This window comes from Oreochromis niloticus, linkage group LG18 (genome assembly GCF_001858045.2).
Source record: "Oreochromis niloticus isolate F11D_XX linkage group LG18, O_niloticus_UMD_NMBU, whole genome shotgun sequence".
Classification (NCBI taxonomy): Eukaryota; Metazoa; Chordata; class Actinopteri; order Cichliformes; family Cichlidae; genus Oreochromis; species Oreochromis niloticus.
This window is the reverse complement of record NC_031982.2, coordinates 9,537,442-9,552,244: the sequence shown is the minus strand read 5'-3', so window position 1 is coordinate 9,552,244 and position 14,803 is coordinate 9,537,442. Positions and strand designations below refer to the sequence as shown.

Sequence of the window (14,803 nt, the reverse complement as noted above, 5' to 3'; positions counted from 1 at the left end):
TGCAGCTTAAAGCATCAGCTGCAAAGATAACCAGTGGGTGTTACCAGAATCATCCAGAGTATATGGAGTTTAGGTAGTAGACTGGTTCACAAACAGTTACACATTAAATTAAAATGCACTTATTTGACATTAAGGTGGTGTCCACCTGAGGACCATCCGGTGTTTACCTTTCTGTGACTTTCATGTTTGGTTTCCTTCAGCTCTTAAGAAAAACATCTCTGTAGATGCTAAATGCTCTGCTGTGAACACTCTACACGATGTGTTGTTTTGGGTAGGTAACTCATATGAATGGTTTTAGAGGTTTTATAATGAAACGATGAGTACTATTTATGTCATATGCTGATTTATCCAGTTATCTTACTGGGAAATTTGCTGAACTGGGGTCTAAATATAACACATGCATTTTGTGTACAATTTCAATCATTAATAAGTGTGTCATGTTATTTTAGTCTGCCAGTAAATTGACACACTTGGATAGTCTCATCTTGCCTTGACCAAAATATCCTTATTATGTTTTTCAAGCACAAAGGCTTTAATATCGCACCAAATCATATGCTTTTCTTCCTAAACAATAGACCTAACTGGGACAGAGTTGCTGACTGTGAAAGATGAATGGCGAGGAACAAGACAGGTTTCATAAAATCAAATTTAAATGACCCAGTTTTTGCACAAGTTTATGGCCCATTAATTTTATCACGTTGTTGACTGTAATATCTTTGTGCCACTTTCTATCACCCTGTGTGTGTGTGTGTGTGTGTGTGTGTGTGTGTGTGTGTGTGTGTGTACGTGTGTGTGTGTGTCTGTCTGTCTGTCTGTCTGTCTGTGCCACCGTTGTTTGACCCACACAACATCAACAGCAATAATCACAACACGACACACATACAGATGCAAGAAGTTCAGATCAGATCAGGCCCTCTGTGTGTCTGAGTCACTGGACTTTAATAGGTGCGGGGACACATCCAGGCCTTGTATAACTTCTGAGTTTTCAGTGATATAACATCAACTGTATCATCTCTTGTGTCACTGATGGAGAATCATTCCATATCGCGAATTGTCTGTTTACAAAAAGGAGAGGCACAAAAGGATGTAAAAGGTTACATAAGGATATATATGTAACGCAGGTAACATTAAAGAGTAATCACTGCCTTGAACTAAGGTAACACAAAGCACATTGTAGATCCAGTACTGCTGAATGTATTTGATGCATTTTGAAAAGTCCTTTAAGCTACAATACCATATATCTACACTGCATCACATCACATACAAAAGGCTCCACCGGTTCAGCTAAAGAACATGATGAAACCACTGACCCAAGAGTGAGACTGCGAGGCACTGAACTCCACCTCAGCGTTGTGTATTTAAGACACGTTCACAGTGACTGAAAAGGCTTAATTCAGTTCAATTTTATTTATATAGCGCAACATCAGTCGCTTCAAGACTCTTTATATTGTTAGCTTAAGATCCTTGGTTCAGTTCAGTTCATTATCATATCTCTGGCTTTAAGTCTCTACTTTACTTTATTTATTCTCATTAGATTCCTCCTGGGCTAAAAGAGAAAGGGAGAAATATGTGGGAAAAAGTTATTACTTGTAACCAAGCATACTCTATAGCAGTAACTGCGACACTTGATACATTTTTACACTTGTTCTTGAAGATGACTAAATGCTGCTTTCCTACAGCACCGAAAAGGAGATGAATCAGTCGCTCTTCTTGAATGAGTGCCTCTTCTTTGTACATTTTCCTTGCAGGAACGTAGATTGTATTTCACTGGAACAAGCAGAAGAGAAGCTCATTAGTGTAGGCCGAAGTGTGTGTCGGACAAAGCAGCCCATTACAGGGAAAGTATTGTTTGTGGCTGCCGCCAGAGGAAGGTGGCTCAGACACTATCAGTGAACTTTCTGCCTTCATGTCCGGCTGGCTGCTTTCCCCTTCCTGTCCATTTGGTTAAACTCAATGAGAAATGAGCTATTAGTGGAGTTTACTGTTTGCTGGCTCCCCTACCAGTCCAAAGATAGATTTCTCGGACTGAATAACCAACCTTTTTCTAGACCCTGGGGCTATATATAGAGACAATTACCTCTGTTTAGTCATGTCCTGGTAAGAAAAGACAGGCAAAGCTGGAAGTGCAGACGGCGAGTTTTTTCTATGACACATGCTAAAGCTAAATGATCCCTCCATCGAGAAAAGATAATGAAGTGCATAAACATGTGCATACAGGACTTTTGGTCCCAAGGAATAATTGCTGTTATTTTATATAACAGTGAGGAGAAAACTTATTTTTGCTTTTTTTTATTTTTAGTATTGAAACCATTTACATGCTTTTATTATAAGTTTTAGTTTATTTTTCCTGTTTTATAATTGATTCTTTATCTATTTTTCCATTAATAATCAAAAGCCTAACCCTCACCTGGGAGACACTATCGGTACTTGGTCTTCTTTTACTTGCCTCCAATTATTGGGGTCATTTCACTCAGTTATACTCTAGACTAATATTTGACAAAACATTTCCCTCCAATTCTATCGTGGACAGAGAACGTATCACACGTGTGTTTAAAAAGCTTAGAAATCTAAAGTCAAAGCATAAACTATGAGAGTAATTAATTGGGGGTGGTGGTCCTTATTTATCTCATATAGTGTACATTTTACTTATTTTACTTGCACTCCACTTATATTTGATATCTAGATACTGAATATTTTGTATATGTAAACATATACTTATTGGCCTCTTCATTAGGTACAACTGTTCAACTGCTTGTTAAAACAAATATTTAATCACCAGTCACTTGGCAGCAACTCAGTTCATTTAGGCATGTGGACACAAACTGAGCATCAGAATGGGCAAGAAAGGCGAGGTAGGTGACTCTGAATGTGGCATGGTTGTTTGTGCTAAATGGGCTGTTCTTGAGTATCTCAGAAACCGTTGATCTCCTGTGATGTTTACACACAACCATCTCTAGTTTATCTTAACAAATCTGCAGCAACAGCAGCCAGGTGTACCTAATAAAGTGGTTCACAAGATGCAGTAATAAAAGCTAAAAATTAGTAGTCATGAAAAAGAATTTAAATTATGCATAAGTAATTTTTGATGATAATATTTCTGTATACTTTTTGTCTCTAATAAACAGACAAAGCTAACATTGTTCTGTAAAAACCTGTAAAATTAGATTAAAAATAAACAAGCCTGTTTATTCACTGATAATAAGCCGATATATTGTTTTGTACCTTACTCAACCAACGGACACGAATACAGTCCAGATTTTGTAAAGCACCGAAGGGCAGCCTTTTACGTATGGAGGGCCTGTTGACCCAAAAATCAACACTGTCAAAATGTTCTCACTTTAGGGGATCTTCTGTCCTTGTGAGAATGTCTGGTTCTCCTTTACAACCATTGAAATGCATTAACATACTGCCCTTCACCCCACGCAGACGCATTCTCACACCCTGGATGACCACAGAGTGTTGGGCAGTAATTCAGTCACAAACGCTGCTCATTTCTGAGGAGGTAAAGCCAGGAGGAAAAATCTGAGTGGAGGAGTCTCCTCATCTACCCACATCTCATTTCATTGGCTAAGAGGCATGATGTCACAGAGTGGAAAACCCTATAAGAAGTCACACTCCCACACAGACAGCAGACAAGCTGAGAGCTCACTCACTTAGAACAAGGAAGACGGCTCTGTAAACCACTTTGTACGACTCATCATGTGCAGAGGACGCGACTCGCTGCCTATCACCTGCCTTGAAAGGTAAGATATGTGGGGATGTTATATGAGATTTTTCTTTTTTAAACAAGAGATTATGATGTTGTCACTTGTAGAAAATACAGGATGGATTAATCTAACTGTAACTTTTCCTCCTTTTTTTAACAGGGCAAAAGAGCTGAAAGCTCTGTTTGGGAGTTTGCTACAGAAGTCAGACAGCATCACTGGGCACTCAAAGAAAAGTGACAAACTGAGGTAAGACATTCATTCAGCATCTCTTTTTCAGCACTTCAGTTGAGTTCATGTGAATCCTGGATACTGTGGGAACATTTCCTAACTACTTTGTCTCTGCTTCTGCAGGTTTAATGTTGAGGAGCCTCTTAAATGGAAGGAATCATTTGACAATCTGTTGACCAGCCCAAGTAAGTCCACCAGATCACTCACACAAGTAAATCTAAATGAATAAGTTTTGAGCTTTCCATGAGATGTTAACTCTTCCTCTCCTCTTTCTCCTTTCTCCAGATGGACTGTGTCTTTTCAGAGCATTCCTGGTGTCAGAGTTCAGTGAGGAAAACATTGCCTTTTACTTGGCATGTGAAGACTACAAAGCAACTAAGCCTTCAAAACTAGCTAGCAAGGCAAAGAAAATCTATGATGAGTTCATCGGCTCCGACGCACCCCGTGAGGTAAATATCTGATAAGCAGAACTAGACACACTCTATCAAACTGCTGGTTTCTCTTATCTTGTTGTTAACTATCGATAATCAATTGACTGTTTTCCCTTGTCCCGTCTACAGGTAAATCTCGACCATGCAACCAAAGCGATCACCAAAGAGAACATGGAGCAGCCCAGCCAGTCCTGTTTCGATGTGGCCCAATCTAAAATCTACACCCTGATGGAGAAAGACTGCTACCCTCGCTTCCTCAAATCCTCAACATACCTGGAGCTCACCAGGAAAACCAAGACGGGCTAAACGACTGGAAGATAAAAAATGATAAAACACTGCCCTACAATGCGATTACTCCTCAAAAGGACATAAGCTGACTGACGCACAGTGGAAACTGTCAAGTTTTAGATGGAATAAATACCTCAGTCCGAGGAGTTTTCGTGCCCGGTTGTGGAATAACTTCAGAGACCGGAGATGCCCAGAGATTCCACATCGGAGTGAGAGGCGGAAGTTGCGAGGCTGTGAGGATGAACTGACACAGGCTGACCTGCAGGCAATGTCTGCCTCTTAAGGGCAAACATGTAGTGTGCATAAAAGACTGGATGAAAGACAGCATGAAGGGGATACTAAAAAAATTCTGATATGAGTTGCACAACAAAAGTACCACTAGGAGACATACTGCTGTGTAGCATTAATGCTTATTTATTCTTTATTTATTGAAAATAAATGTTTACGAAGCTAAAGTTTGCTGATTATTGAAAACTGTATGTTTTGTATTTATTTGCCTATTTTATTTTTTACATTGTATTTTTTTTTTTTTGAAGTATCTGGAGTACTGTATGGAAAAGTAAATGCATTGAATAAAAAAATCATGAGAGAAAGGAACTTGTTCCAGAGGAAATTCATTTGTAGAGATGGTGGAGTTTGTTAGTCACAGTAGGAAAAAGAGAGTAGAAGGCTGGTTGGTGCTCACTGTAAATCTTACTGACTTACACTGGCCTTGTTCCACTTCACAGATAGGTGGCAAGATGACCCCTCATTTTCTCTGAGGTAACAGTTATTAGATGATATGTAAAAAGCGTGTGTTTGTGTAAAACCAGACTAAAGGTGGGTAGATGCATAAATACATTTATTAATCACCAGAGGAAATGTCAGATACAGTCACAAACACAAGAGTCAGATTAAAGGTCCAAGTGACACATAAAAGGCAGACAGTATTAGCAGTATGCACAGAGACGTAAAAACACATACAACTGAAATATTTTTGTCCTAAATCCACTGACGTCCACAGTATAATTTAAATCCATTACATTTTTTTTTCCATACAAAGTTACGAGGCTACATCCAGGTTTTTCAAAAGAGATTTTCATTTTATATTAAAACACACACACACACACACACACAATCAAAGTTTCCTATGACCACTTTTTCAAAATTGGCCTGAACTTGAAATAGATTCAAGAACCTGGAAAATAAAAATAAGAAGAATGGCAGCGAAACAGCTGTTTTTAATATATTTTTATGAGGTTTATTCCCACCAGTTAACCTCTGTTTCATTTTCTGTTGCCACGGTCACGTACACAGGGGACTCTAAGAACTGAAAGCCTGTTCTGTGAAAACTGGGCAAACTCCAAAACTGTAGAAAAAGTAGCTGCAGGCAGCAGCCGGTTCGCTTTAGTTCTTCCCACCTTGCCAGGGAGAGAAATCGTCTCACACAAAATGTCACCTTGTGTTTTATTTTACATTTTGCTTGCTTTGTGAATTTTTTAAAAATTGATTAAAATATTTTAATGAACTTTGGAGGTTCTACAAGGTGGATTTTGCTGTTTAAACAGAGGCTAGCTGTTTATGTTTCCCATCCTAAGCTAGGCTACTCAGCTGTACGCTGCAGATTATAGTTAGAATACCCATATGAAAAGTAGCATTAAACTTCTTGTCTATGTAAATCTAAAAAACATAGACTCCTATTTTGAGATGTGAAGATCATCCTATCTGATGGATATAGCTATATCCGGTGGCCAGTTAGCTTAGCATATAGGCTAGAAAGATAAAATTGCAAGCCTGGCTCATTCAAAATATACTAAATGAGCACGTACACATACAATTACTGTTTAAAGATTAAACAATTACGTATTGCTATGTTTCCCATTCAAGAGAGTGGCATCAACAGACATTACAGGAAATATCAGATTTCAGCACCTATTTTGGTAGCATCTCCGGAAGTCATGTCAAGCTAACCTATTTACATAAACGAGACAAGAGCTTTGATTTAAATTTTAAAGATCAGGAAATTTCTTGTATAAAGTCAACAATCCAATAAACTCTAGTGATATCCCAAAATGTTAGACTGTTGTTTAAAGATTAATAGATTTACACCTGTGTCAACAGGCAGATTAGGCTTTCATAAAAGGTTTGAAGCAAAATGTTGTAAAATGCTAAGCCCATAACGGACGGTAAATGTGTTTGTGTCCAAAACATGAGTTCGTTTTCCCGGGAAACATCTGAGTGTGAAGGATGGTCACCATGGATACAGCAGCTACCTCCACTGGCAGGTTTGTTTACTAGCCCTACCTTAGGGCCCTGTGAGTCACAAAAGCCTCCCCTCCCTTCGGTAAATCAAGCTCATCCTTTCATACTGCCGCCATCCATCAGCGCCAGCTCTTCGTCGCTCTCCCCTTCCTACACTGTCCTGCTGAAACAAATGACTCCTGTTCAAACACATGGCAACTAAAACGCCGAGGGTGAAGTCATTAACACCACTCACGGAAAAAGACAGCGGCTATCTCTCCACTCCATCCCTCTTTTTCTGTGTCACTTCCACCCAGAAGTGATGAGTAAAAAGAGCCTCTTCTGAGCCTTGACGTACAGTAATTGAGATTAAATGGAGAAAAACTCATTTGTTTTTCAGTCTCTGTAAACTCAAACACTGCCGTCTTAATGTCATGGAACAGATGGACATCATTTTTAACTGTTCCTCATGCTGTAACACGTCATCTTACCTACATACAGTATTCAGCAGTATTAATGAACTTGAATTCAACCCTGTGGACGATATTTTGCTGAGTGGACATTCATGATTTATATCTAATTTAATTTAGTCAAAAAAGTATATAGAGATCCAATAAAGTAGATACATACGGGCCGACGGGACTTCTGTGGAAAATGAATGAATTAAAAAATCTGTTATCAAAACAGAGAGAGAGGTTTACTTTGTTTTTAACGTATTAGGATCAATATTTGGTGCACAAAATAAGAGATACAAAAAAAAACTAGAACTTTAAGTAACACATTTCTGGCTATAACCGATATGGTGTGGAATACGTGTGCATTGTGACCCAAACAATACATTTTTTTGCCATGTGTTTGCATGCAGATGGGCGGACAAAGAAAGTTAAGATGAATCATGTTGTATTAAATGAAAGCCAGAAATACCTTCATGCCTCAATTTTTTTTTCTTTAGTGACGATAAATGAGTAATCGTCAGTGATATGAAAGTTGTAGGGCCTGTTTCAGTAACTCTAGATCGTGCTGTGTACAATTAATCTGATAGTAATCTATTACGCAGAGTGCTATAGAGAGTGTGTGTGTGTGTGTGTGTGTGTGTGTGTGTGTGTGTGTGTGTGTGTGTGTGGTATTTCTTCGCCTGTTCCTGTGTTTGTTTCTTCCTGCTCGTCTGTGGCCAGATTTTGACAGATTACGATTGCGTCACAAGTTTGCAAAAAGCACTTGGGAAACTTTACAGCTGCGGTTGTAGAGATTTAAAAAAAATTAGATCTGATGATGAAGATGGGTGTAGTCTCAGAAATCATTATGTGGTGTCATCTGTACTTAATTTCTAGTTTAGAAATCTGAAACTAACTAAAGCTGTTCAATAAACATAAAATAAATCAATAGAAATTAGAAGTAGAAGAGCAAAGAAGCTTCAAATATTACTGATAGAGATTGAATCAAATCAAATATCAATAGTATTGACATTAATGCTGGTATTGATATCAGATTAGTGCAATAGGATCGATACTTTGTTTCTAGTTGCTACTTTCAGTGTGTTTAAAAAAAAGTTAACAAAGAAAAATAAAACACAGATCCTCTTTATTATTTGATTAGCAATTTGATAAAACAGTTTCTTTACCTGGTTAGAAAGACATTTACCATTCATCAAAGAAATGATATTAATTGTAAAAAGCCCATCCTCAGCTAAGCTAATACACTCAAAGATGCGCCACTCAGATTTAAGAGAAGCTCACAAAATCATTTTCAGTGTAATAATGTAAAAAGCATGTCCAAATCAGATTTATCATTCTCCACAGCCTGTAATCGATCCATCCATCATACATTTTATTCCGCTTCTCCATTTCAGGGCCGTGATGGGTGGGGCCGGGCGGAGGGGGCTCAAGCCTATCCCAGCTGTCATCAGGGAGAGGCAGGATACACCCCGGACAGGTCACCAATCTGGCGAGGGAAGCGACCTTGACCGAAAACATGGAGTGCAGGGCTAAATCTTTCTGTGATGACAGGGATCTTTCTGATTCCCACAAATCTGAAAGAAAACACTGCTGAAATTCATAGAGACGCATCTAGTTTTGAAATTAATCCCCCAACCAGTTTACAATAAAACACATCATCTGAATAACACAGAAGGTGTGAAGATGGTAAATGGTTCTTAAACAGTGCTTTATACAACATGCATCATTCATCCGTTCACACCAATTCACACAAGACAACATTCACACAGACTCATACTCTGATGAACGCATGGGCGAGCAACTCAGTATCTTATCCCAGGAATACTCAAGTATGCAGACTGGAAACTGGAGGCCAAGTCGGGGATTAAACCACCAATATTCCAAGTAGTGTATGGCCTGCTCTGCCTCCTGAGCTACAGCTGCCCCCGCCCCAAACGGGACATCATTAACCGCAAAACCAAAACTTGATATCATCTTGTGATTGGGGTCGCTCCAGCTGTGACCCCAGAGCTCAATTTTCACAGAGAACTCGACTCTGAACTTTGCATTTATTTTAAAGTTAATTCGACACCTCTGACAGTTTGTGAATGTAATTTTGATGGTTTTCAGGCAATTGTGTTGGCAAAATCTTCCCACCCTCTCCTCAGTGCATCTGAGGAACTAAAATGGAAAAGTGAAATAAAAACAATAATTTAAAAATGTAAACATACATGACGAGTGGAACAGTAAGAATGGAATTGTAAGAACAATGATCGTAGTGTGAAAAGGTTGGAAGAGTGAAAACAGCACAGCTCATCAGTGCACAGATAGAGATGCTATCAATATTCAGACAAATATTTGGTACTTTAAAGACATAAAAACCTGATGTTAGTCTAATCATCAAATGGGTAAAAACTCTTCTTAAACTTCTTAAGCTTTCAGTATTTTTCTCCTTCACGTTTCTACATCTATTTGATTTTAGGTGGGAAAAAGTTGCTTTGGCCGTCAGCGGATTCACAAGTAAAGACTAACATGAGTATTTACCGCAAATGAATGACAAAACTCTGCAATAACAAACGCCATATGCACTGGCTGGGCCCTTTGACCACTGTTAAGGGAGAACATGAGGGATTTGAGGAATCTGGACTGAGTTCAAACTTGCTGGCCTCAAATTATGTCAGCGGGATCTGTAACGCATTTTAATTCCCTACATGAAGCGTCTTTACTCAGTGTAGAAACTCACTGGTTTTGCGACCAGAGGTACCCTGGCTGTAATGATGCAATGCATATATGATCAAACAGACACAACAGGCTCAGTTTATATGTCTGCAATCTGTTCACTAAGCATGTAGGATTATTAATTATTACAGACTCTTGACACATATAGATCACACACCTGGATGAGCTGGCACGGGAGAGGCTTCACCAGGTATTTTTTGTATGAGTGTCTCCAAAGCACGGATCGTTTTAAGTGGAAAGCTTTTAATGTCAGGGAGGTGAAACATAATTCAGAACAAAAGAGGTGGAGCTCTGCTAGAGCATGGAACCGGATTATTAGAGCGCTGAGTGCTGTGCTGGAAGTGAGTCAGCATGCTGATTCTAAAACATACTTGCTGTGTGAGTGGTGATTAATGGCTCTGCCATCAGAGGTTGAACCCGCTGGAGTGGTGTAAAAACAAAGAGCTGCAGGCATGGTTATCAGGTTACCAAGGTGACCAACCCAGCACAACATTCTTTTCTTTTTTTTTTCCATTTATTTGGTTTGTAAAGTAGGAGAAAATAGGCTACTGCAAATAAACTGCTTTGTACTTTGTGGCCACTTGTTAAATCATCATAAACACTTATGGACTATTAGACTGAGACATGAGACCATAATTCAACATGTGTTCTGTATTATTTCATTATGTGACATACATAAAGCCAGCAGGAACTTAAAGCACAGAGGTCATTAGCAATAATAATGCTGACTTATCTAAGTGAGGTAAACCCCAATGTGGTTCTTATACCATTACATTTCCTAGAAAACTGACTCCTCAGGGTTTCATGGCATTGTTGGTATGGTCCAAAGTTGCAAGTTAGTCACACTGGAGACCTAAACTTGCTACACGTATGAGTGTCAGAGTATCCGGTATGCTGTTGATGGCATTCCCCTTTTTACTGAAATGCTAATAAAATCAAAATGAAAGCAGTTTTAGGCAAAAACAGCAGAAAATACAAATCATAAACAAGGTGTGCTGTAAAGCCTGGGTTATACTTCCTCTGTGGTTTTACCATAAACTGAACGGATGCTCTGTCTTTCTGATTTATCAGAGAATATGGAGTTTTCACCAAACATCCTGATAGCACATTATGATTCACTCCTTCCAGAAATGAGACACATTACTATCACAACACTTTTTGTGACTTGAATGTTTTGTTCTACTCTTCTTCATCTTTGTCATCTTCTTCTTATTATCATTGTTTCCCACAATCGTAGTAAAAAGATAATAAAAAGATTTACTTTGTTCGTTATTCCTTCATTTGTTCTGTGAGCTAGGTGCATTATTCTGATTTCAATTTCATCACTGACATGAATATTATACACCATAAAACCTTTGTCACGTACACTTATTTTGCAAGTAATAATGATAATAATAATATTTTTGAGCCAGTAGTTCTCACTTTTGCAATGCGAAACATCCGCATGGCGTCACCGTTGTGACATCGCACTGTTGTTGTGATACTAAACCAGATGTCTGACTGGAGAAACTGCACATATACATGGAGGCAACTTGTCAATCAAAGTGGGAACATTGGTCATTAAACACGTCTTACTTTATCATGTATTTCACTCTAAATGGCAGACATGATAAACTTTTTTGAAATACTAAATTTCTCCGACTTTGATCAAATCTAAACTGCCCCTCGCTGACCATGAGAAAGAATCCAGTTTTAAAGCATTTCTTCACTGGCTTCACTTTCTGACCATGTGTCACATATTGGTTGTTGTGCTTGTGCTTATTCACCACAAGGATGGAAGACTTAAGAATGTGTATCATACTCTTTGAGCGTTTAAGGTCAAAGTTTACCATGAAAAATTCAAAGAGGCACGTGAAAATTAATAAGCAGTTTGAATGAAATCTACCTGAAGTGATGGAAAACTTAACTGATTGTTGCAGCTTTCTATAAATGCAGCATGCAGCTATTAGTCTCTGTGCTGCTTATAGCAATTCTCCAAGGCTGTTTCCCTGTGGAGCGCGACAAAGACACAGGAAGCGCTGTGACGTATAGCCTCACGACTGTGAACCACATCCACAGAAACGCTGGCAAATGCGCGTGTCAATAACTATGTAGAGTGGCTTCCACGGTGACAAGGTAATTGGGTTTGTGGGAACATCGGCTTTGTGCTCAGCTGCTTTGACAAACGCAGCAGGCTGTGTGTTTATTGATCTATGAAGAGCAGCGAATGTGCCTAAGCAGATGATCTCGTGTCAGTCTGCACGTCGAGCAGCAGTTTGTAGATAACACAACAGCTGATTCCTTTTTACCCATGTGACACAGTGTACTAGTAAAACTGCCCAGTGCAAGGTTAAAAAAAATGTCAACAGCAATCAGGACAATGACAGAGATTCAGAGAAAGCCTGCTTTCTTCCTCTGTTTGCTTGTGCACTCACAGCATGACTCAGTAGAATTAAACTGCAGTTAAATTCTTGCTTTCCAGGGAACTAAAACTGATCACTACTTTAGCTACCTGACACTCATTATCAGTCTTTACTAATCCACCGTTTGGCCTCTAATGATTCAGAAAAAAGTAAAAACACCACCAAAGGCTCAGAGACTTGAAGAAAAAACAAGCACCAATGTTCACATTTGAGAAGCTGGTATCAGTTATTATTTATCAGTTATTATCTTCAAATGAGTACACAGAATATGTGAGCAGGGGATAAGATTTTATCAATGGGGATCTTACAAATTTCCATATGTAGTCATTTAGTACTCTGGGTAGTGTATACCTAGCATGTCTGGCCTTTGGCTGCATGCAGGTCTGTGCAGGGAGTAATCTTGAAACCACTAGCTATTGTCTGATTTTATCTACATTCATATTTGGACTATTAAAAAAAACATCAGTGCTCTATGGAGTCTTGCCCCAGATATCTGCTATCTGGACACCCACAGGACACCCCAGAAACCCTGATACATTAGAACTTACCCCAAGAGGCTAACTTATCAGACCACAGCTGATTGTTAGCTTTTTTCCTTCAGGATCCCTCAGAAGATTCCCCACTGAATACAGCCTCACCGAGGTTGGTTTCCAGCTCTTTTCATGCATTTTTTTCATTAAAATGAAAATCAGTAAACAGACACTGATGTCACATAAGAAAGAAAATGTGTGTAAAACTGTGACGTGTTCACTTTTGAGGCTTAAAAAGACAAATGGTTTGGCTGTGTGTGTGTCTACTGTTCCTACTACACCCACATGCAACATAAAAGAAACATAAGAAGAAAAAGACACAAAGTGTCTAATGCACCTGCATCTTTTCTCTTACTCATGTTACATCTCATCTGAACACAAGCTGCTTTGGTTGTTTACCTGCAGCACCAGAGTGAACCCTTGTGACATGAAAACACGTGAGGGCCATGTCACCAGCTGTAAGGGCTTAGAAAAGATGGCAGGTGCACAAAACTAGTTATTATCTCTGGAGGAGACGCACCCACGGAGCAAGATCTTAAATACCTGAAATGAGGCAATTTAAAGACAACAATCTCAAATGCCAGTACAAATAGTCCCCAGAAAACAGCAGTCAGACGCTGGCATCGTGGAAAAAATAAAGTCTATGTTTGTGTGTGTGTAGTGAGAGTTAGTGTGTGCCTTACACTGACACAGAGAGCGCAACAATTACACAGTGTCTTCTGTCACAGGTCAGTGAAAGACAAGCTGCATACAGTGATAAAGAAGGATATGGAGAACGTGTGCGCTTCATATTTATTGGGAGCGTTTGACTTTGCCGTGTGCTGACTCCTCCTGAACGTGTAAAGAGCTCTGTTGCCCCCTGCTGGGGAAATGGTGTGACTGAGTTCAAAACAGAACTAATACACTTTCCAGTTGAGGACAAAGCACATCTGCACAGTTCGATTCAGAATATCTCAAATCTGTGGAGAAGGCCTATCACACTGTATAAGGTGCATATGAGGACATGAAAGATTTTTAGGTAACGGTTTTTGTTTGTGATTGTTCACCCACACCTTTTTCTGCTCTGTATCACTCTGTCATCATTCACTCTGTTTCCCACAGCAAATGTTTACAGTTTCTAAATTAAAACATGTTCTCTTTTTGGCTTTGTTGTTGGTTTCCAGCAACTCAACAGGGAAATAAAAAGGCCTTCTAGCTGTTAATTGTCCCAAAGTTCTTTAAAGACGAAAAGCTGCAGATTCAGGCGATAGTTATCTCCTCCTGCTGTGAAAGGATGAGCAGCTCCACTCACATTTTCCAACTCTCAGTATTGATTCATTCATTCTAAAATTATCAATTTCAGCTCATCTAAAAAAAACCAAAAAAAAAACCACTCATCACATCTTTTTTTATTTCATCAGGTTTGACTCCCCTTTGCTTCAGTTCCTGGAAACATTCCTCAGATTCTGGTTTATATTGATATGACAGCATTACACAGCTGATCCACAGATTAGTCAGCTCCACACCTGTGATATGAATCTCCTGTGACTGTGGAGGCCACCTTGAACTCCAGAAGATGAGTACAGTGTGGTCATAAAAGGATGGACATGGTCAGCAACATTACTCAGGGAGGCTTTGGTGTTTAAATAATGCTCATTTTGTACTAAGAAAATAAGAAAAGATCATTACACCCACACAAACAGCCTGAATCACTGGTATGAGGCAGGATGGAGCCACACTTTCATGTTGTTTACATCAAATTCTGTCCCTACCATCTAAATGTGGCAACAAAAATTAAGATTCATCAGACCGGGCAATATTTTTAGTATCTTCTGTTGTCTGACT

General features: G+C 39.1%; 1 protein-coding gene across 1 annotated transcript; it reads left to right on the top strand.

Moving 5' to 3' along the window:
* The first annotated feature begins 3,618 nt into the window (after window positions 1–3,618).
* Window positions 3,619–5,251, top strand: rgs5b (regulator of G protein signaling 5b). The gene is made up of 5 exons (XM_003453281.5): window positions 3,619–3,743; window positions 3,867–3,953; window positions 4,059–4,120; window positions 4,221–4,384; window positions 4,496–5,251. Exons 1-5 carry the CDS (start codon window positions 3,700–3,702, stop codon window positions 4,670–4,672), a joined length of 534 nt encoding a protein of 177 aa, XP_003453329.1. The 5' UTR covers window positions 3,619–3,699; the 3' UTR covers window positions 4,673–5,251.
* Window positions 5,252–14,803: the final 9,552 nt, after the last annotated feature.

Excerpts from the sequence above, each read along its gene's own strand:
- rgs5b (XM_003453281.5), top strand. The coding sequence starts at position 3,700 with ATGTGCAGAGGACGCGACTCGCTGCCTATCACCTGCCTTGAAAG. Across the intron at positions 3,954-4,058 it reads AAGAAAAGTGACAAACTGAG|GTTTAATGTTGAGGAGCCTC; the intron begins GTAAGACATTCA and ends CTGCTTCTGCAG. Across the intron at positions 4,121-4,220 it reads CAATCTGTTGACCAGCCCAA|ATGGACTGTGTCTTTTCAGA; the intron begins GTAAGTCCACCA and ends TCCTTTCTCCAG.